This window comes from Notolabrus celidotus, chromosome 7 (assembly GCF_009762535.1).
Source record: "Notolabrus celidotus isolate fNotCel1 chromosome 7, fNotCel1.pri, whole genome shotgun sequence".
Lineage (NCBI taxonomy): Eukaryota > Metazoa > Chordata > Actinopteri > Labriformes > Labridae > Notolabrus > Notolabrus celidotus.
This window is the reverse complement of record NC_048278.1, coordinates 9,712,289-9,734,737: the sequence shown is the minus strand read 5'-3', so window position 1 is coordinate 9,734,737 and position 22,449 is coordinate 9,712,289. Positions and strand designations below refer to the sequence as shown.

Genomic DNA, 22,449 nt, shown 5'->3' with positions numbered 1-22,449 from the left:
TTTTTCACCTTCCTCTGCTTCTTTTTCTTTTGCTTGTTTTCACTTCAGTCTCTTCTCTTGTTGTCAGCTTCTCCTGTTTTATTCATTATTGTTGAGGGTCCTGCCATCAAATTTTAATACTGTCATTCTAAAACAAAATACCTGGTAAAATCTAGTTTTCTGCTGCTTGGAAGCTTCTGTAGTTTCCTGTAGTGTGTTTTTTCCTTTTTGGACCCCATAACAGAAACAAATCATATTTTGTTGTTTCTGAAATGTGACAATTGTGCCCAAAATATTAAGAAACAATGACATGAACTACCTCTTCTAAATGAAATAAGCACAATGTCCACAACTTCTTACATTCATCCGTTAAATGAACCCTTTGATCAATATCACAAGGAAAAATTTGATTAGCTTTCCATCATGGTTAATTATTATATATAAATATGTAAAAGTTAAATATTGTTCAGTTACAATAACTTTGTATTGTTGTTCTGTGGTTTGTCGAAAGCTTGTTCAACAAACATTGGCTGCGTTTCTTCAAAGGTCAAGGCAGATTTGCCTCTTCACTTTGCAGACACATCTGATTTTAATTTGAATTACATCTTCTGCAAAAGGAATTCAGTACACTGTAGCTGATTCATCTAGTCTTCTGACACCATAATGTATATTTTTCTCTCTTGTTATTTCTTCATCTTCTCTGTATTATACTTTCTCCCTCCCAATCATTCTTCCTTTTCGTGCAGTTATTCCACTCTGTCTCTGTGTCTCCTCTCTCTGTCTAACATGCTTTAGCTAACGTCCCCTGGGTCTTGTTTCCTCGTCGTGCTGCTGTCTCTGCAGACTCTCTTAAATATCCCTCTCTGTCTCTCCTCCTCCATCTCTCTCTATCATCCCTTTCTCTCACCGTGCACAAACAAGGCTCACTGCTGTTTAGTGTCGGGCTTCATCTGTCTCTTCCTCCGTCTTCCAGAGCTAACAAACACAAAAAGAGTCTGATTTATCCCTCCTGTCTCCTCCTGCTCGTCCTCCCTCTATTTGTAATTTTACTACAGGGACTCTCCTCTCTTGTTCTCTTTGAAAGACAAGGTGGACCAGTTTTTAAAGTCTCTCCTTTTTAAGCACCTCTTTCTTTCTCTCTCCCTTTTTCACAAATATCTTCCTCCACTTTTAGAGGATTTTTACCGCTTTGTCCTCCTTCAGGTGACTCCTTGTCTCCTCTTTCTCCTTAAGAATCAAACCCAGTCATCCATCTCTTTTCAACAGAGGGATAAATCTCTTTATATCCCTTTGGGATCACTTTGATCACAGAGGGAAAAAAGGAAAGGAACACTCTTTCCTATATGACACATACGTCCTTGTTTTCTCTTATAGTTTCTTTGTATCTTTTTATGCCAAGGAGGGACAAGGAAAGATGGAAACAACTATTCAAATCTGCAGTAGTGTTGCCCGCTAGTTAGTCAACTGCATTTCTGAATTCCCTTATTTGGCATCTCAGTAAACAATTAGTGAGGAGGAGAAGGAGAAGGTGAAGCTGGAGAGGTTAGCAAATTTTCTAAGATTAAATCTAAAGGACCAACATGCATGGCTAGTTCATTAGCTGGCTCATGAGCAAGTTCACCGAAGTGTTTCCATAAAATCAGATTCTGTTTGTGGTGTGATCTAATTTGTTTCTCTATTCAACAAAAGATACAAACAGAGCTTGCAAAATGCAGGACTTGTTTCTTGCTCACCTACGTTTTCATGTAGGTAAAGTGTGCATGAAATTACAAGGTGTTTTTGAGTTTTATAGGGGGCCTTTTGCCTTTAATTAAGGGGAAAGAGAGAGTGGAGGCATGCAGTAAAGAGCCAAGGGTTCAAGGCAACCACAGGCCAAGACAGTTGGGACTTTGCCTAGTTAATCAGTTAACATAGTTCACCCGCTTACTAAGCTTAAAGATAGGGTTGGTAGTCACAGGAAACTAGCATGAATTTGAATGTAGCATTTCTTCAGGACTCCGTCTAACCCCTTCCCCTTCCTCCCCTCGGAGCTCCTCCAAAATGACGCCCCCGCTCACATGTGCGAGCACCGCTGATTCGCGACCTATGATCGTGACTGATTAAAAAACGGTCCTCAGCACATCATTTGTGTTTTGCACTACGTCAACTCATTTCTAACTCAGCAGTAAGAAAACACCAAAACATTCTCATAGTGAAAGTTAAAAACACAAACAAACATGAAATGTGCGCGCAGGAGGCGGACAGAACGGCAGGACAGGATTTGAATGGTATCATAATTTGGCTCCTGATGGCAGGGATTGGTTGGTGTTTTCCCAGGTTTACTTCGGCTGTAGATAGGGGCTCTTTTTTAAGAACACATAATGTACTGATAGTCATCGGGACATAAAGATAATTTAACCAGTATAACAAAAAGTGTATCTAAATCTGACTACCAACCCCAGCTTTAACTGGTGCCAAACTCACCACATGATTTGAAAGAGCCTCTATGGAGCTGTAAATTGCAAAACAATTTACAAATGTATAAATGAATCCACATACGTGTACACAGATCCACAAATACATGTGCAGATCTTCAAATATGTAGACCAGTTTGCAAATGCAAATGTTTGAGCTCCAAGAGCTGAAAATACACATCAGTCTTTTCTTTAAATGCATCAATACAAAGCTGTTCATAAGAGTTGCTTGTATCCTTAAATCCCACTTATGCTGAAATATAGTGAAAGTGTAAATGCCTTATTAGCACCACCACCATGTGGATTACAATGTGACCAATAGATTACAAGAGTGTGAGGTATGTTTATTTTACTCTCTTTTTACTTTTCTTCTCCCATTGTCTAATTTCCCCCTCTTGTCTCACGCTGATTTGACGAGGGAGCTGTGTTTGTGTCCTCTTTTTTTTTTACACTATTGAAAGCTCTTTCTCCCCCTCTCCTCCCTCTTTGAAGGGGAGGTGAGTCGTCTCTCCATCTCTAGGGGAAGTGGAATGTCTTTTTCTAAGAGCACTCTTTGTGGCTGGCTCTTACTTTGTGACAGAAAATTTCTCACCTGGGAAAAAAAGCTTCAATTAGTGCTTCTGACTTTGTTTGACCGGAATTTATTAAAAACTCGGAAACTTTCTTTGTGAGTGGAGAAAACAAAGAACAAAGTCTCTCTCCCTTTGTCTGTGTGTGTGTATGTGTGCGTGCGTGGGTGCGTGGGTGCGTGCGTGCGTGCGTGTGTACGTCAGTTTGTCATTTCTTCTTTTATTCATGAGTTGTGTGCAGCGTTTCTGCCAAATTATCTTCTTAAAAGGTGTTGTTTTTTATCTACAAGTTGTATTTTAAGGCTCCTGTGAGGAACTTTTTGTTTGTGTCAATTTTAGGACCCCCTGTGGACAAAGCAGTGCCTCTAATCTCTTTGCTGATTATGTCCTTTACATGTTTAAGACGTGCTTTTGAAAGCAACCTGTGAAGAGTTTTTAAACTGGTTGTGGAACAGATTGAAATCGATAATGACGCATCTTTATGTCTTACAAAAGCAAACCAGATCACCAGCTTTACAAAAACCTCATCCTACAGTTTTAGGCATTAAAAACAACAAGTATTACATCTTCTGCAGATGGTCTTGTTTGCCTTTGTAGCTCATAAAAGGGCATTGATGTTAATTATAGTCATTTTTATGAACAACGTGTGATATTCCTTCTACTACTTTTTCTTTCTACTATTTTTCATCTTTGTATTGTATTTAATACATCTGCCCTGTTATTGTTGAATACACTTTCCTTTGTGTATATGTGAATATCCTGTACAGTACTTCATGTCTGTCAGTGTGTCCTGTCTTACCTTATCCAGGTAAGTGTAGCTCCACGTCTTTCCATCAGCGAACACTCTGGAGATGATTCGTCCCTGACTGTCATACTCCCACTTCTCTGTGGTCGGACCCCTCTGCAGGCCTGTCACCTGCCCCGTGCTGCACACATAAACACACATACAGAAATTTAAGACTCTGTGACAGCTGACTACAGTGTTGAAACATCTAAAATCATTAAAAAAAACCTGCACTGTATCATTACCTCTTTTCTCTAAACATGAACCTTCTTTAAACTGTTGTTCTGCCACTACGGAGCACTCATAATTTGGGTTTTAACAAGTGCTCTGTGAATAGTTGATAATTCAAAAGACAGTTGTTGTTGTAAATTGAATCTGCAAGCAACAACAGGCAGATGTCTGTCATTAAGCTGCTGCTAATGATGGCGATGGTGGCCAATGATGCTGGCCATACTTTTGGATTATTTTTCCCTAATGCCAAGCAGCAAAGAAAGTAAATATTGGAAGTCCTCCATACACAACAGGAGAATGTCCTTCAGATTCCATTTAAATGACCGCTCCTGAAAATTGCTCTTTACATAGAAGGAATATAAATGTGTTTATATTTTATGGACTACAGAAGGAAATTAGCATTCTTGCAAACTTGTTCACCACTGTGCTCTGTCCCTTTAAAACAAGCAATGAAATCAATAATCGCAATATTTTTGTAATTATAAGGCGTGCATACCTCAAAGCTGTTCAACAAATTCAGTGTTGACATTAAAATCTGAAAAGCAGGAGTCACATAACTTTACTTAAAGTATGTTTTTGCAGTGAATAACAGCACCACCATCTGGCCATTTGGGGCACTTAAGCTCAATGGGATTCATCTTTTTGTAGGTTGAGACTCTGGTTATAATTGCTCTCCTTGCTTTATTAAATGCAGTCCTTAATGTTAACACTGGGTGTCTCTACAACCATGCACACACGCTGGTGTGTATTACATGAGAAAAAGTTTGTACTCCTCCTCCATAGACCTTTTGTTTTTTTTATGCATACCATCCCTTCTGTCGCTGCTTTGGGTTTTTAAACATTCCTTTTATCCATTAAAAGTAACAGAATCCACACCATGTGGCAGATGTTTGTTTGTTTCGTAAAGGTCAGAAATGTGGTTCTTGACAAACAAAATTCCAGAAACCACCTAAACCTCAGGGAGAGTTCAGCCTCAAAATGTGATTTATTATATAAAGGAGTCTTTTTGAGTTCAAGGGTTTTGCACACTTTGTTGTGGTAGGTGATTTCACGGCTCAGTGTCACTGTAGTCGTTTTGCACTGAGTAATTATGATGCTTTGTCATACTTTACATACCTTAACGTTGCTGACAGTTAATAAACTGGAGTTAATGGCAGTGACTTTCAGCCATTAGCCTGTAGAGGTAATCCTGAGAACATGAGAGTAAGCACTGTAACTACACCCCATTGAAGAAAGAGCTTTGAGCTGATTGGCCAAATGGAGGAAAAATTGAGTTTGGACATTGCAATCTATTCGTTTAGATGAATCATATGGTGCAACCCAACAATGCAACAACTAAAGTTACAAATGAACTAGTTTCAACGTACGGTTTAGTGTTGACTTAACACCCAAACTTAAGACACAACTAATGCACAGCTGGTGCAACTGGCAACAGAACCAGACTCACTGAAGAACAGCCAGATTTTTTAAATTATCTCCTGCTCTAATACAAACAAAAGTGTTGCTGTGATCTATTTGTTGGTATCCCTGCTCCTCATACTCTCACGTACTGGCCTATCAGCTCTGTGACCCACACAGGTTGACAGGCATGAAATGATAAAACCCCAGGTGTACCAGTCTCACCTGGAGTAGGTGAGGTTGACTGACAGTAACTTGCTGCTGGGGATCCAGAGTGTTGGGTGGCCTTGCGTGTCGTACATGATCTTCAGCAGGAACTTTCTGTGGTCATCATAAATTTTCTCTGTGCGCAGCGAACGGTCGTAATCCACGGAGAGCAGGTTCCTGCCATTTACCTGAAGGAGACACAAACACAGGGAATTGAGTTTTATTCTACTGGATCAGATTTCGATGCAAAGCGAGTGGAACTACGGTATTCTCAAACACTAATGCATGTTGACAAATACATAAAGGGCTTAAATATCTTATTTAAAATGCAACACAAGAATTAATTCAAAGCTTTTGACCATTAATTCAACATTTGCATGATCCATTGATGAAATTTGCATGGGTAATTCTTTTCCCCCTAAAAAGTGTATCAACTAAACATTATCTAAACAGTATGTGTGTATTATGATGTTGTTGGCATGGGGATTTTTTCTGTAATTTGGCATGATCAGGTTTTTTGAGTTCATGGTGTAAAAGACACAAAAATGGTTCAAAATGAAGGGTCATCCTCCTGGGTAAACAAACAAACAAACAAACAGACAGTAAAGAAGCCCAGGTGTTAGATGGTGTTTTAGCCAGGGAAAAAGATCCAGGATCCATTAAACACAGCGTTATCACAGAGCCGGCTGACTTTCTTTATGGCTCTCTGAATGACGTTCTGTTTGTTCAAACTCACATTTACAAAGACCGATGGTCCAGGTTCAGCTCTGAGCTCACCTCACAGCTCCCTGATCGAGGGAAACACTCAGAATCAGCCGATCGATTGTTCCTCAGACGTGTTTCATTAAAGAGAGAGGCCTGCTGGAACATGTTCAACACTCATTTCTCTCATCTCCTCATTCAGCCACTCATTCATTTGTGAATTAGCACCAGTTGAATGCAGAGAGGTGAGTGAAGGGGGGGCAGATAGAGGGGGGGATATTGGGACGATGGCTTTTAGCCAGCTGGATGAAAAAGCATCAGTGTAACAGCCAAGAGTCACACAGAGAGCGAGCATCATCATATCAGGGTAACTGATCATCCTGCAGACTGGCAGGTTTCATGTTCACATGAATTTAAGCAAACGGAGACTTTTAGTTTCACTTAATGCCAAGAAGGACTGTTTGAACGTCTGGTGCTTGCATGGAATCACTCACTCTGGACCAGAGGTCAGGATCCTTTTATATAAACCCCTCCTGCCCCTCTCCCCCCAAAAAACTGTCCTTTCACTGAAGGCGAGGCAGCCCTTTGAGTGTAAGCCTGCCAAAAAAACTATTAAACCTAAAAGAGTGCTCATGTGTTTACATATGACCACAATCCAGTGAGCAAATTTGTGATTGTTACACCAAACCTGGCATTTCTGTTATAACAGTATCATATTTCATTCCATTTATGGAATTAGAAAATACAATAAAGAAAACCATTTACGTGTTTGGTCATCTGTAATGCTTTCATCAGCAAAACACAAAACTGAATATTTGTTGAAAAGAACCCCACATACCTACTTTAAAGTGGCAATGAATTCCTGCAGGCACAATATAATTTATCTTTTATGCAGAAATAAATTGAATAACATATAGCCTTGTGGGACATTGATTCAAATGAAAGTAGTAAACGTAAGAACACTCTCATTCCTTCTCTTTGAACAAATGATTGAAATGGACCTTAGTATCAAAATAGATGAGTCAAAAATAGTAAATGTAGACTGAGCCTTCTTTAAGTCCTCCTAAAATCTGACCACCATTTTCATAAAATTACAATAAAAGCAAGGTAATCATCTTCTCTGACCTCAGCCAAATATAGCAATCAACCATTGGGCCTGAGCATAAAACAGGTGGGGATCCTTTAAATAACAAAATCATACAAAAAAGGAATGCTTGGTTGCACAGCTGAGCCTACTAAAGAGCTTCCAAACCCATTTAATGCATTTTCTTTTAACATCACTGCAAATTTTCTCCATATCAGGGCTGTAAGATGTAACTTTGATCCTCACATAAGACTGCACGCTTTCGTATCCTTGAGGCAGGAGTGGGGTTTGGATTTTATACAGATCATGGATGAGAAAACCTGCTCATGTACAATAGTCCAAGGATGGACAGGACTCCAAATGCATATTTCATCATGCTCATATAGTTGTTGTTAATAGTATTCCATGTTTCAAACACAAGTTGGTGACGTTTTGGGAGGTTTTTAGTCGCTCCAATTGGGGTTTTATGTGAGAGTTGTGCTTTGATTGGCCACACAGATGCGCTGAAGTTGAAGAAAATGTATGAAAACAATGATAATTTGGTGTAGGGCTGTTCATTTTTTACAGGTAGGGGACCTAAAAACACTTTACAACAACAACAATAATAAATGAAAACGAAAAAATAAAAAAAGATGTTTATTTTGTGTGTTTTGTTTTTCTGGCATGGCCACTGAGAGCCACTGGAGAGTTGACAAAGAGCCACATGCAGCTCCCAACCCTGGTCTAGACTAAAACTGCAGCTGTGGTCTCTGATTTCGAACCAGTTTTAGCCTGTTTTATGCTTTTCTGTTAGTTGGTCCATGTAGTTTGAGGACCACAAAAAAAATGCACAACTTTTGTGACTGCTAAACCTGTACAACTGAGACAAAAAAACAGGCTAACTCACAGAGCGAGCAAACACGGCGTCTCTGTGCTGTTTGCACGTATTTGAATTATCCATTATGTGTTCATTAGAATTACGTTGCAGTCATTACAGTTATGTTTCTAAATGTATTAAATAAAGCACTGGTTGTCAAGGATGTTTACTTGAACACAATAAACAGAGAAATCTTCATTTATTATCCATAACAACTTTCAGCCTTGCTCAGTCTGCGTCTGTCAGCAGGATTTTTTATTATCTTATAGAAACAAGAATCCCTCCATTTAGTTGCATCTGGTGCACAATCCAAAGCTTCCAGTGGGATAATCAGAAATTGTAGACACAGTGTGAATATCATAATACAGAGAAAATGCTGGATTATAGTTACAGTTGTTAACAGTCACCTTGTCATCATTACTGTCTTAAACCATGTTGTTTCTGGAATGAGGAAGCTGAAATAAGATCAAACTCTTATCCATTTCAATCCCAAACATGCAGCTGACACGCACAGCACACATGTTGTATTTCTGCTCACCTTTAAGCTAATTATTGCTCACTCAAAGTACAACAGCCCCCCGCACATGCTGGTACATTCATTACTGTTTATGGAACCATGCTGAGAGTGGCACCGCTGTGTGTTTCAGACTCTCAGGATGCTTCACGGGGGAACACTTTCCTTCGATTATGCAGGGCTAGTTAGGGAGCACTTCATGTAATATTCAGACCGATGTCTGAATCTGTCCCATCTGTCCTGTTCTCTGCTAACAGCTCCTAAGAACAACGGACTCAATGACATGATACACAGAAACAGGAAGTGCTCTGTATTCCACAGAAGCTGATCACAGAGGGGGGATGTTGAGAGTAAAACAGTGGGGTTTGTTGCCTTGTTGCCTTATTGCATGAAAGTCAAATGAACGTCCAGTGCCTATATGTTTTTACTTCTTCTGTGAGAGTTTTCCTTTGAAACAGCACAAACACTGGTCAGTGACTTTGAAACTCTAAAAGTATCCTTCCTGAAGCCTGTTTTTTCTCATGTGTTTAACCTCCAGCTGCAAAAACATGTATTTTTATTATGAATTAATCTGCTCATGATTAATCAATTCATAGATTTAATGCAGAAGTATGTATAAGTTAAGCTACAACTAAAACACTGTGTTAATAACAGAAAGCAACCATGATATCACCCATTGGTTCCAAAGCAGCAAACGTGCCACTGCCTTGCTGGTTTTCTGATGCCAGTAGTGAAAGTGTTTAGACAAGAGGTTGAAGATGGAGAGGAGCTAGGGGTTAACACATTCATTGGTAATCAGTGATGCAAGTTTCTAATATTCTGCGTTAAAAAATGCACTCACTCTGAGCTTTCTCCCAAACACGATGACTTTTCCTCGAGTCTGCTCCTTCCTGAACCTCCACTCCACCAGGTTCTGTCCGTTCTCCCCCGGCAACGTCATGTTACGTCGGGCAACAGTCGGGTTTGCAGCACCTGCAAATAAAAATTAGAAAGATGTGAAAGCAGAATATCGATTCAGCATCTTAATATTCAAAATGCACTGCACATGATCCTGCAGCTTGTTCAATGTATTCACATTTGATGGATCAATTTAGCCTCAGAGAATTAATTGGACTTCAGCAAAATATCCTCTGGCCTTGCTCACTACCTAAAAAATTATCTAGTGACGTGGTACTGTTTAGAGTGGTTTTGTAAACCCGGAGGCTCCTCCAGTTAGAACAGTTATTTGTTTTAATAATAATAATAATAATAATAATAATAATACATTTTATTTATAAAGCGCTTTTCTAAAAACTCAAAGACGCAGCACAAAGGATAAAACATCATATAAAACAACAGAATAATAAAAACATGAATAAAATACATTTAAAAGCAATCGTATGTTAAAAGCAATTCTAAATAGGTGGGTTTTGGTGAGTGTTTTGAAGGTGGACAGTTTGGGGCAGGTTCTAATGTTTAGTTGTAAGGCGTTCAAGAGGGTGGGGACGGTGACAGAGAAAGCTCTGTCCCCCCAGGTTCGGTGCTTGGTGTCAGGTGGTGGGGAGAGGAGGTGGGCGTTGGAGGATCAGAGGTTACGGGAGGGGGTGTGGTGGTGGAGCAGGTCGGTGAGGTAAGAGGGGGCCTGGTTATGGAGGGCTTTGTGTGTGAGGAGGAGGATTTTAAAATGTATGCGCTGTTTGATAGGGAGCCAGTGGAGGTTTCGGAGGACAGGGGTGATGTGGTCTGGGGAGCGGGTGTGGGTGAGCAGGCGGGCGGTAGAGTTCTGGATATATTGTAGTTTCTTGACGTGGTTTTAAAGCTTATCCTAGCACAAAGGAAAGAAGCAATGGTTCTCGTAAAATTGCCCAGATACACAAATAGTGAAACAGTGGAATTATATTTTTCTTGGGTGTTTCTTTGAACTTCTCCGTCAAAAAAATGAAACACAAAAGCTTGAAACATTGAAAAAATATAGCCTGAGTGAGTGTTATATCCAACTACAAGTAAGTCCAGGGAAACTTAAACTTTGATGATGCTTCTTGCTCGTCTGCACTGTTTCCACAAAGTTTATGGTTTGAATTTTTTTAATGTTGACCATTTCATTCAAATCAGAAATGATATCCACCTTTTTTTTATTGCTACTAACTAGTTAACACAGCATGCTGTTGTGTTGCAGCTTTTAACCCATAATATTAAACTCTGCAGAGACTTGACACCTACTTCAGTTTATCATCAATCACTGTGAGCATCTCTTCTGTATTTACTACTCTAATCTTTTATTGTTCAGCGGTAAAAGCAGGCCTGTAAATCTGAATAGTCCTCGCTATATTACTGTGCAAAGATGACAAACGGCTGACACAAAAACAAGCAGGCCTGTTTATTATGACAGATCACCTGCAGTATATCTAGAACACCTAAACACCCTGTGAGATCGTTTTTTATGTATTTTACTGATTTGATTTCTACTGTGATGAATGCAAACCAGTGGCTGTCTAGAAAAGAGAAAGAATAAGTTGGCTTTGAAACTACCCTCAGAGGTGGATGTTTAAGTTTGAAACATGGCTCAAATTTATAGTGTAGAAAAATTAAATCAAATGTATACCGATGAATACACTGGGATTTTTTAACATCTTCATTTTAGCTTGAAAAAGTTTTTTGCATAATGTTATTGTTTATGTTGTTTTTGCATATTTGCAGTGTGTAATGCCAGACACACTGCAATCCGTTGGTTGGTCTAAAGTGTTGTGCTGCTATCATGTCATGCTGTATTGCCATCTGGCTTACACCCCTACCAACCAAGTAAGAGGTTTACAGTGAACTGAACCAAACTGTACTGCTTGATGGAAACACACCACGTGGCTCACTGCGCCCCCTCTGGTCTGAATATACACTTTTTACTCCAGGGCGCAGGGACAGTATGCCCAGGTTGAGGACTGAAAGAGTGTTAGTTCCCTCTGGTTCACAGTCTCAACTTTGCTCTCTGTGTTTATTGAACATAGCACTTTATATTCCTCCTAAGTCACCATACAATGCTTTGATGATGTACTTTTTAATGACTTAGTTTAATGTTTATTTTGTGCTGTATGTCTGGTTGTTTATGTCTTTGCCATTTATGATGTATTTTTATGCTTTGATATGAAGCAAATTTTCTTTACAAGAAATATTTCATTCAATCATCAATTCACTTATTGATTCATCCATTCATTCCTTACACAACTTTACCATAGCCGTTGATTTTGTGTCCAACAAAGGGCAACACATTTGGACCCAGTCTACAAGTCTCAGGTGAGCTTTTAGCACCGACTTTTTGTAGGACTTCATTAAAGAAGGAAAACCCTCACCATTAAACCTCTGATAGGTTAATAACACATTCAGGGTTTCCTGTTTACCTGCTAGTATATGAGGCTCGGTCTGGTAGTGTGTGTCCATCCCGTTGGCATAGATAACCCTCAGTGAGTGGTCGTTTCCCACCTGGTAGCTGTTACGAAGCTGATCTGTAACACAGAAACACAGAGAGATGATTGAACAATGGCATTAATTCACTTTTCCATTATGGGAGAAAAGGTCAAAAACCGTGTAACAGACGGAGGTTAAAGGACAGGAAAACAGAGGAGGAGATAGAGTGAGAGAGAGAGGGAGAGGAAAGAGATGGAGGTGAAGGAGAGTAAACAGAACAATTAATTTCCCGGTTGGTGTTTGAAGCTGCTAATGGAGCACAGAGCAGGTATTAACTTCACCCAGTCTCCTTTAATTAGGTTCCCCTTGACCTCTCACAGGACTAATAGCCGTGTGTGTGTGTGTGTGTGTGCGTGCGTGCGTGCGTGCGTGCGTGCGTGCGTGCTTGCGTGCTTGCGTGCGTGTGTGTGTGTTTCAGATTGTGAAAGAGAGTGGCAAACTGAACTGTAGACCATTTTGAAGTCTCTCTTTTGAATATTCCTGATTAGTTTGACTTTCATGTTGTAATAGAAAAAAAAATCAAAAGAAAAATAAAACATTTGATGTCCCAGTTGTTTAACACTTAAACACATACATTTTATGAATGCATTTTGGTTTCACCAAGTAAGTTCAGAGTTTTATGACTTCTTTGATCTTGATCTTTACATAATAGATACTCTGTTACACATAGCAGTGTAACTTCAATGAAAATTAAAATCCACACATGCCAACAGGATCAGTCAGAGCTGGATGTTAATAAATGAAATGTGTTTTCCACACATCCAAAAGGTCCCACACAGTTAGTCACACTGTCAAAGCTTTGGAGTTAAATATAGCTCCTCCTTTTATTTCTTGAAAGAACTCGATTCAGAATGAGACTCAGGTAACAGGGTCTTAATCTTGACTCAACTCAGCTTCTTCTTTGGTGACTTCAACATTGGACTCAATGTCTGATGACTCAACAATATCAATGGGATGGCGTCATTACCACTAGTCACTACAAAAGTATGAGTTTGTGAGAGAATATGAAATAATGTAGAATAAGATAAAGAGAAAAACACAAAATAAATGATTAAATTAACATTTTGTAAATATAAATGTAATAAAAAAGAATAGAAGGTGTCTCTTAGTTTAATTAATTTCTAAGTGAATTTTAATATATATTAAACGTACATTTTATGTCCGTCTATTTTGCTGTTTTTTTGATCAACGCAGTGAGAGAAGTTCTTCTTATGTTGTGAAAAAACTAAAACTAAAACACTGTTTAAAATAAATAAATTGAATGGGGAAAAATCCATTAATCTTCCTCATTAGTCTCAGTCTCATACAGAGCTTTATATAAAATGTTATAAATGATTTTATCACAGCCTGTCCATGATAATATCCTGATATAATATTTCCCTGTTTCTGTCCATGTAAAATATCGTTCATCTTTAATTTACAAACAGTTCACCAATTTTCATGAAGCAATCATCATCAGAGCGACAGAACACAACAGCTATATTTGCTTGTTTTCCATTTCTGTGCTGCTCTTTCAGATAATGTGATTTCACAAAACGGAGCAGCAGGCCCGGCTCTCCCTGCAGATGATGGCGAGGATGGCAAACTATAAATAATGTACGTGAATTGATGGAGAGAAACGTTGCACTCGTCGATGGCTTTGAATAACTTATTATATATCAATCGATACCGCTGTGCTGTGAGGGAAACTGTGCTGTGTTTGCTTCACACTCTGGGAAACTCGGAGCTCGCTCGGAAACAAATCAGTGCTGGCCACTCGAGGCCGCGCTCCAACCGGCTCATTAGTTCACGTTTAACAAGGGCAGCGGGGCTAAATTATTGTTTTCCCTCAACGTGTGTGTCTCACACCAAGGATGGTGAAAGCAGCATTTCTTTTTCTTTCCTTGTAATTTGGTAATGCTTTGACAGAAAAATCCATCCAATAACCTCAGCATCTCAGGTCTGTTTATGAAGGTAAAAACTTTGAAACTTCCTCTATCAACTAGGAGCTGCTGCTGTGATTAACCCTTTACATTCTGAAACAGAAATGAGTTGCAGATGCCAACATTACTCATTTTTTTAACTGGGATGTCATTTCTTAAAGTTTTTCCAAATGCTTCACATCCCTTAACTGATAAACTAAAAGGTTTTGTAAGTCAATAAACCATTACAATGCATGACAATGTTAAAACCGTGTCATAAATAACACTTGTTTCCATCAAATCTTGTAAAAGTTTTGCATTTTGCAAAACTCTGTTTTCACATTTTTGTCGACAGGGTGCAGAGAAAATCAGATACATATTTCTGCAACAGAGGCATTATGCCTCCATTAATAACAGGTTGTAATGGCTGCATAATAATGTTTATTTTATTACCTAATTTGTTCCCTGCCCCACTGAACACTGTTGTTTTCTTCAATTTTCAGAAGTGAAATCAGAAAACCAGAAAAGCTGAACGCAAGTGTGTCTTCAAAATAAGTTTTCATTATTTTTTGATGCATAATGACACAGCCGAATGTCTTCACGATATATATGTACCTAATCAAAATACAATGTGTTGGATGTTGAAGTGGGAGACTGAGCTGATATAAAAAAAAATCTACAGACTGTGTCAGCACCATAATATTCAGACTTTGTTGCTTAAATTGTCAAAAAACTGACCTGCAAAAGTCAAGAAGAACAAATAGGCTTTCTGATTGCAAAGGAAAGCACTGAAAAAAAAACAGAATAGAGTATACATTTGCACGAACATTAGTGTTTGGGTTAGAGTTTCTTAAAAAATACCTAAATTATGTGTTAGAGCTGACCTCATCTGCAGCAGTTGATAGCCTAGCTTCTGTTTTGGTTCTACAGTTTCTCAACAAACAGGCTGAGCTGACTGGTATCCCTGTGGGTAATACGCTTACTATTGACAAGTACCTTATACATGGCACAAAAGCTAAACTCTCCTTTCAAAGTGAAGTTGTCCAGTATAAGTCCAACGTTGAGTACAAGCACCAGGTGTACTGTTGGAGGTTGAAGAGGTTTTTATTAAATATTCTTGTGTAAAAAAGTTCTAGATGTTGAAAAAAGTTGGATAACTTTTGATAGATTGTTGTTTTTATTTCTTCTGTTTTATATTTGCCAGCCTTAACAGAACTTGTGCTTCTACCATATATGACAGTTTCCTCTGCTGTGTCAGTATGTTTCTGTGCGGTGTGCAAAGATAATATTTGCATCTCAACAACAAGCTCCACATTGATAACATACGTCTGAATGAAAAACTCATGTCAGTGGTTTAATGGACACCAGGCTCAATGTTTCACTGATAAACTGTAAAAGCCGTCCCTTGTCTGAACAAAGACTAAATCTCCTGCTTGGAATAACATGATCAGTTCTTTCCTTTTACCTGACTCACAAACACACCACTGTCTTCTCCCTACCTTGCACCAGAGTGTAGAAGGAGTCTATTGACGACAGGTTGGTTGTTATAGAAACGTCCTCGTCCCTCCCTGACGTCTCGATGTCCACAGCAACGGCCCCTGATGACATGTCGCCGTGGAGATTGGTCACCACGCCGGTGGGGAAGGTCACGTTAGTCAGACGGCCCTCACTGTCGTAGCTGCAGGGGAACATCAAGAGACATTAGCCACTATTATAATGTGCTTCAGAGATACTACCTTTGAAAATATACAGCTTTCTACATCAGACATACATACAAAACGGCATACACGCATTCACACACACTTCCATGGACAGTGGGTAAGAGATGAATGTGGAAGAAGCAGCTCTGAAAAATGATTTTCAACCCAGCAATAAGGTGGATTGTTAAAGGGCTACACTTCGATCTGGGAAATGTACCTCTTATAACCTGTTTCACTGCTGCAGCCATTACAGCCTGCTTCAGTGCTGCAGCCATTACAACCTGTTTCACTGCTGCAGCCATTACAGCATGTTTTACTGCTGCAGCCATTACAGCCTGTTGCACTGCTGCAGCCATTACAGCATGTTTTACTGCTGCAGCCATTACAGCCGGTTTCACTGCTGCAGCCATTTCAAACTATTTCAGTGCTGCAGCCATTGCAGCATTTTTTTTTACTGCTGCAACCTTTACAGCCTGTTTCACTGCTGCAGCCATTACAACCAGTTTCATGGCTTTAGCCTTTACAACCTGTTTTACTGCTGCAGTCATTACAACCTGTTTCACTGCTGCAGCCATAACAACCTGTTTTACTGCTGCAGCCATTACAACCTTTTTCACTGCTGCAGCAAATACAGCCTGTATCACTGCTGCAGACACTACAGCCTGTTTCACTGCTGCAGGGTGAACTAATCTGGTGGACTTTTCTTGGACCTAACAGTCATGTACCAGGGCACACGTAGGTCAAACACTTTAAAAACAGAGGATGTAATATCGTATGGTGCACTTGCTAGAAGTGCTGTATTCCCATACACACAAACACACACAGCAGCACAAATATAATAATCCTGCTCACTCGTAGAATGTGGTCCAGCCAATTTGGATGCTCTTGGTGGCCAGCAAGCCACTGTTTCCGTGGTAACTAAACAGGACCAGCTCCTGACCCTGAGCGGTCAGACTCTTCAGACCTCCATTAGTTCCAATCGTCAGCCAGATGACCTGTAGTCACAAAGAAACACACACACACACACACACACACACACACACACACACACACACACACACACACACACACACACACACACACACACACACACTGGGGTTACAAAAACTAAATAAACATTACATTTTAAACCTGTATTCATATACCGTAGTTGTTATTATATTGTACACTCTGTCAGGTGATGTCCTGATGGAGGGCTGCAGACTCACCTGGTTGTCAGGGGCGACCACACGCACGGGCATCCTGTTAGTGTCTCTACGGATACGAAGGGTGTTCCCGCTGCTGTCTGTCACTGCGGTAACGTCCTCCTCGTTGCTGAGAGTGATGGAGAGGTGGGAGGAAAATGACAAAGTGAAAATTAACTTCCGATTGAAGGGAACAAGAAGAACAAAAAGAGTAGAGATGAGTTTTTTTTCTTTCTTTACAGAGATAGAGTCTGATAGATATGTGTGTGTTGCATATATCTGTAACCACCCACACACTTACACACACAATCACACACTAAAACACAAACTGACCTGTAGCTAAAGTTGTACTTGTAGTCTCCAGTGACCAGAGACATGGTAAACTGGTGAGTCCCGTTCAAGTCGAACACGTAGAGCTCCTGAGAGGCTGGAGAGGCGACTTCAAACGAGCTTGGACCAGACGCCAGAGAGCCTAAAGAAACACCAACAAGACAGAGACAGAGACAGAGACAGAGACAGAGACAGAGACAGAGACAGAGACAGGGACAGAGACAGAGAGGTATTAGTTTTGAATGAACTTTGTTTCTATTAAGATTTACTTCCTCCTTTTTATGAAACCTAAGAAGTATATCCTTTGTATCTCATCATTGCATCTGGTTTATGACATCAAAAAGTGTCTTATTTTTTCTTAATTTCTATTTTTCAATATTTTGTTTCTCAAAAACATGTAGAGAAGAAAGGAAAACATCATTATGTGTGCTGTATATACTCACCAGTAGGGGGCTGGTTGCGTCTTATGGCTCGTATACGGATGTTTCCCAGATCAGCAACATACAGAGTCCCATCAGGAGACACTACCAGAGATGACGGGCAGTTTAGCCGAGCGTCTTTAGCATAGCCGTCTCCTGTTTGGTAGCAGTCACAGTTGGCATCATTCTGCAAGGGCAAAAGAAGAAGAAAAAGAAGAAAAAGTGAGAGATGGAGAATAACACCTTTTTTTATTTTGCTTATACATTTATAATGCACAGACTGTGCCTGAGGTCTTTGTTTTATTTTGGGAGTGTATCATACTTCTACATGTTAACATTAAACCACAAGGTCCACCACATAAGGCAAATCCCCTGGCTGCTAAAAGAAGCTTACTTTTTCAACCTCTCAGTTTTTCAGTGACACAGAATTCAGTTATACAGTAAGTCACTTTGAGGGATTTTCTTTCTTGTTTTTTTGGAGGGGTATTTTTTTCAAGAACCTTTTTTTGGTTGACTAAAATTAGAATTCTTGTAATTTTGGTTACAGCTCTGCCCTCTGGTTTAAATATGGTCAGCAGGGCATGCTGTAGGCGGGGGCTACAGCATTGACAAGTGACCTGACATGATAATGTCTTGTCAGTGCTCAGTCGCACTAAAAACAAGCTGAGGGTTTGTCTGTTCATTTCTTTCTGTAGCCTTTATTTTTCCAAACGTAGTATCCCCTTCAGTATTATTAATGTGGATTATGGAGGCTACTTGCTAACCATGTGAGATCCAGTATTAATCTAGAAAAATGTGCATTTCTTTAAATGACCACTAGAGGCTGTCCCTAAAAGTAGGTCTAACCCATAAAGCTCCACTTTAAAATTGTGGTCTCTTTAACTCCATTCTCTTTTCATGACTGTACAGGGGATGAATCCTGTTTATAACATTTGGATTATGCAAGGCTAAAAATGATTCACAAATTTGCATAATTGGGGCGCAATTGATTTTTTAACAAGTATATTTTATTAAGAGCACGAGGACCTTTAGCCAAAATTAGCATCCCATTTAATCATCCCAGTTACCATGAATTATGAATGCTATTTTTAACCCCTCCCTGCTCCCTAGATCCATTATTCTTCTTGTCTTTCGTCCACAATCCAAAAAATGACCCCACGATGTCCTTTTCCCAAATAAAATCTGCGTCTTGAAATGTGTGTTGGTAAGTTATAGGATAAACACCAGTACATTGACAGGGGGGATACATATTGAGATGTAAAAGTTCAAAAGATGAACATAGAGGACTGAAATCCTCCAATGCAAAGCAGCTGTGTTGTAGTACCTTGCAGTCACAGTCAGAGAGCGATCCAGCTAGATGAGTTATTTCTCCATCAGTAGAAACCTGAAACATATTTGGCAAAAGTGAAAGCTTTTTAGCTAATTCATTTTAATTATGTGTCTACATCTGTAGATCAAATCCGACCTAGGATCTGCATGACACAATTCTAATTTACAGTCCTAGCATTGCTAACTAAAGATGGTACTGTGGTTGTTAATCCATTCAAAGAAACATTCTATTCATGAACTACTTCTGAACGTAATACTAAAGCTAACCTGTCGAATGCGGTGCAGTTTCTTCTCGTCCGTCTCTGCGATGTAGAGGACGCCGCTGTAGGACAAAGCGATGGCTGTAGCGCCCTCCAACATGGTCTGCACTGCCCTCTTTCCCATGGTGTACTCGATACCAGGAACCTGACAGTGCATGGGCCGACCTGCCACGATACGCACCTGAGCACAAATAGAGATGTTAGAAAAGTTATGAAACTAAGGGCCCTGTTTAGATAATCAAATTATTGATCTTCCATTAAGTTGCCTTTTGCATGCTCAAAGTAGCCAATCCCTCACTGTTGATGTGGACATACATTTATTTTCTTTTTATACAAATTGAGCGGTGGGTGTTAAAATGACAGCTGCCATGGTAAGTAGTAACAATCACACCTGCCATGCCAGGTGAAACAAAATACTCAGTCTTTTTCTTTGACAAAAATGGATAAAACTTTTTTTATTTGCTAAAGAGAATAACTTGTAAATGAAATAAACAAAGAAAGAACAAGTACTGGAATAAGGAGGTAAAAAATGATACCTGTCTGTTTTCAGTGATCTGCAGCACCACGTTGTTGTCCAGGACGAAGATAGAATTGTCCATGGGATTGATGGCGAGGTCTGTGGGCCACTCCAGCCGTACCTGGATAATACAGAGAAAGCAGAGGGAGAGATACTTTGACTCACATGTTCATAGACTCTGCACAGGTTCACATTCAGCTGTAGGACACTAATGATTCAAATGCAGACACATTTTCACTTGAATTCTGCCAACTGTGTTTGCTTGATGGAGCTAGGAGTTGACAGAGCCCCAGGCCCGAAGACAAGACTTTTCCTGATCTCAGAGCTAACAGTGCTCAAAGGTCAAAGGTCAGCTGCCTCAGTGAAAAGCAAAGAGGGAGAGCGAGCACTGCAGGAAAAGTTTTTGATGGTTGGTTAGACATTACCGTCTGACATATTAGTGCCACTTTCTCCTACAGCTACTGTGATACAAGAGGGCAATCACAAAAAAAAGGATTCATGTTCAACTTTTGGAAATCTAGCCTGAGACCGCAAGATTTCAGATAAGAAAACTTCAGATTTAAACCCTGAAACCAAAGTTTGTGATTTATTTTTGAGAACATCTACGCCTCTATTATACTGTTTGTTTTGACAAGCCAAACTGGTCATCTCACATGCACATTTTGGGCTGTAATCTTATTGATACAATGAATAATCAATATTTACAAACCTAAATTAACAAGAATGTGAAAAAATATATATATATTTTTTTTAGGGCTGTCAATCGATTAAAATATTTAATCGCGATTAATCGTATGATGTCCATAGTTAACTGGCGATTAATCTAAAATTGATTGCACATTTTTTATCTGTTCTAAATGTACCTTAAAGGGATAATTTTCAAGGTTTTAATACTCTTAACATGGGAGTGGACAAATATGCTTGCTATATGCAAATGCATGTTTATTATTATTGCAGCAATCCAAAACAATGACAAATACTGTCCAGAACAATCGCCACACAACATCAAAGGTACTGCATGCTCAAAAAATATGCTGAAAGGGCATTTTGACCTGAATGTAACATTACTTAGTAATAATACTGTAAGATGAGATTTACTTTGGTCTAAGTATTTGTACCATTGACTTCTTTAATAAAGTTCGAAATACTTCTATTCATATATTGCACTGCCTCTTTAAGGTTGCTGAGGGTGATATGGTTTTGAGTTGAAGTGAAGGTGTCACGTGTTCGATGTACTGTACTGTTGTCCTATGTTGAGGAAGAGTCATTAAAGGCATCACGACACACAGCAGAAGTTGTCCCGTGCTCTTTCTTCCCCACAGCCCTTAAGTATAATTAATTAAGTTTCTAGTTAACGCTGTTGAAGTTTAACAGTTCGGAAGAGATTAAACAAGTTACGGAGTTACACTACCACCATGTAATATCCAACTAACTAAACATCCTGTTTCTTTAAGCAGCTCAACACAAAGTGATTGAGCTCATGCATCACAATAACAGACACATTGTCCATGCGTCTCCGTCACATCGACAGTAAATGCAGATAACTTTGGTCTTGTCCAGAGAACCATCTGGCAGTGCTTTAAAGCTGAACTTGCCATTCAAAACACCCTCTTTATTCATTTCTTCTTGTCATCCACAATGTTATGTTACTGCTGTATCGATTCCTGATTTCCAAATCAGACGGGCCGAGGGTCATACACAGAACGTGGGCGTATTAATCGCGCGTCAAATAAATTAGTAGCATTAAGGAGAATTTGAATCAACGCGTTATTATCACGTCAATTTCAACAGCCCTAATTTTTCTTAATTTAGAAAAATATTTTCTGAAACTATCTCTTTATCGTTTTTTGTTCATACTCGACATTTCTTCTTGATTATTATTTTAATCTTCTAAATTTTTACATTTATTTATTTATCATTGACTGCTTTATTCTATGACTCCTGAATAATTAAGACTTCTTTTATTCCAATAGAGTAATTTTCATTTCATAATGACTTAAAACTTTCAATCTGGTGTTGTTATTGCATGGTTAAAGATGGTAGCCAAGAAGGCAGTATACTGGTGTCACATAAAGTTAGTAACTGCATGTTACCTGTCGTATGTGCATGCTGGTATCACAGGTCAAAGGTCGTGCAGATGTCAGGTCGTTGCTGCCCAGCATCGTGGAGATGATTCCATTACGGTCGACTTTCCTGATCATCGTCCCATCAACGAAGTAGATCAGACCGTTTCTGTCCACTGCAATACCTGTGACAGAGACGCAAAATTCAATATATATAATATTTGTACGGACACTATGGAGGCCTTATGCAAGCCTCAGATGTAAACTTTCAAGACTCCTGATATTTATTTTTTAAGCAAAATTCAGAACATTTAAAAAACAGGATTTATTTATAGGAAGATGTAATAACATTTCCATGCAATAAGGCCCTGGATCCATTCAAGACACATGCTGAGTCTTAGTAGCTTTTAGCAAAGTCAGGACTAATACATTAAAGGAAGAAGTAGTAAAAAGTATCATATTTATGAGAAAAATATTCTGAAAAGAAAAGAGAAAAACTGTTGTCAGATGTTGGACATGGTATACAACATGAGA

At 39.3% G+C, this 22,449-nt stretch overlaps 1 protein-coding gene across 1 annotated transcript in view; it reads right to left on the bottom strand.

Annotated features, from left to right (window-relative positions):
* tenm3 (teneurin transmembrane protein 3) overlaps window positions 1-22,449 on the bottom strand; it is a 517,897-nt gene that overhangs the window by 13,152 nt on the left and 482,296 nt on the right. The window contains 13 exon segments of the mRNA XM_034688142.1: window positions 3,801-3,927; window positions 5,640-5,809; window positions 9,619-9,749; window positions 12,146-12,250; window positions 15,613-15,791; window positions 16,666-16,808; window positions 17,022-17,127; window positions 17,331-17,469; window positions 17,771-17,933; window positions 19,071-19,130; window positions 19,343-19,516; window positions 19,872-19,973; window positions 21,946-22,100. Coding sequence (XP_034544033.1) covers window positions 3,801-3,927; window positions 5,640-5,809; window positions 9,619-9,749; window positions 12,146-12,250; window positions 15,613-15,791; window positions 16,666-16,808; window positions 17,022-17,127; window positions 17,331-17,469; window positions 17,771-17,933; window positions 19,071-19,130; window positions 19,343-19,516; window positions 19,872-19,973; window positions 21,946-22,100 — 1,754 coding nt within the window.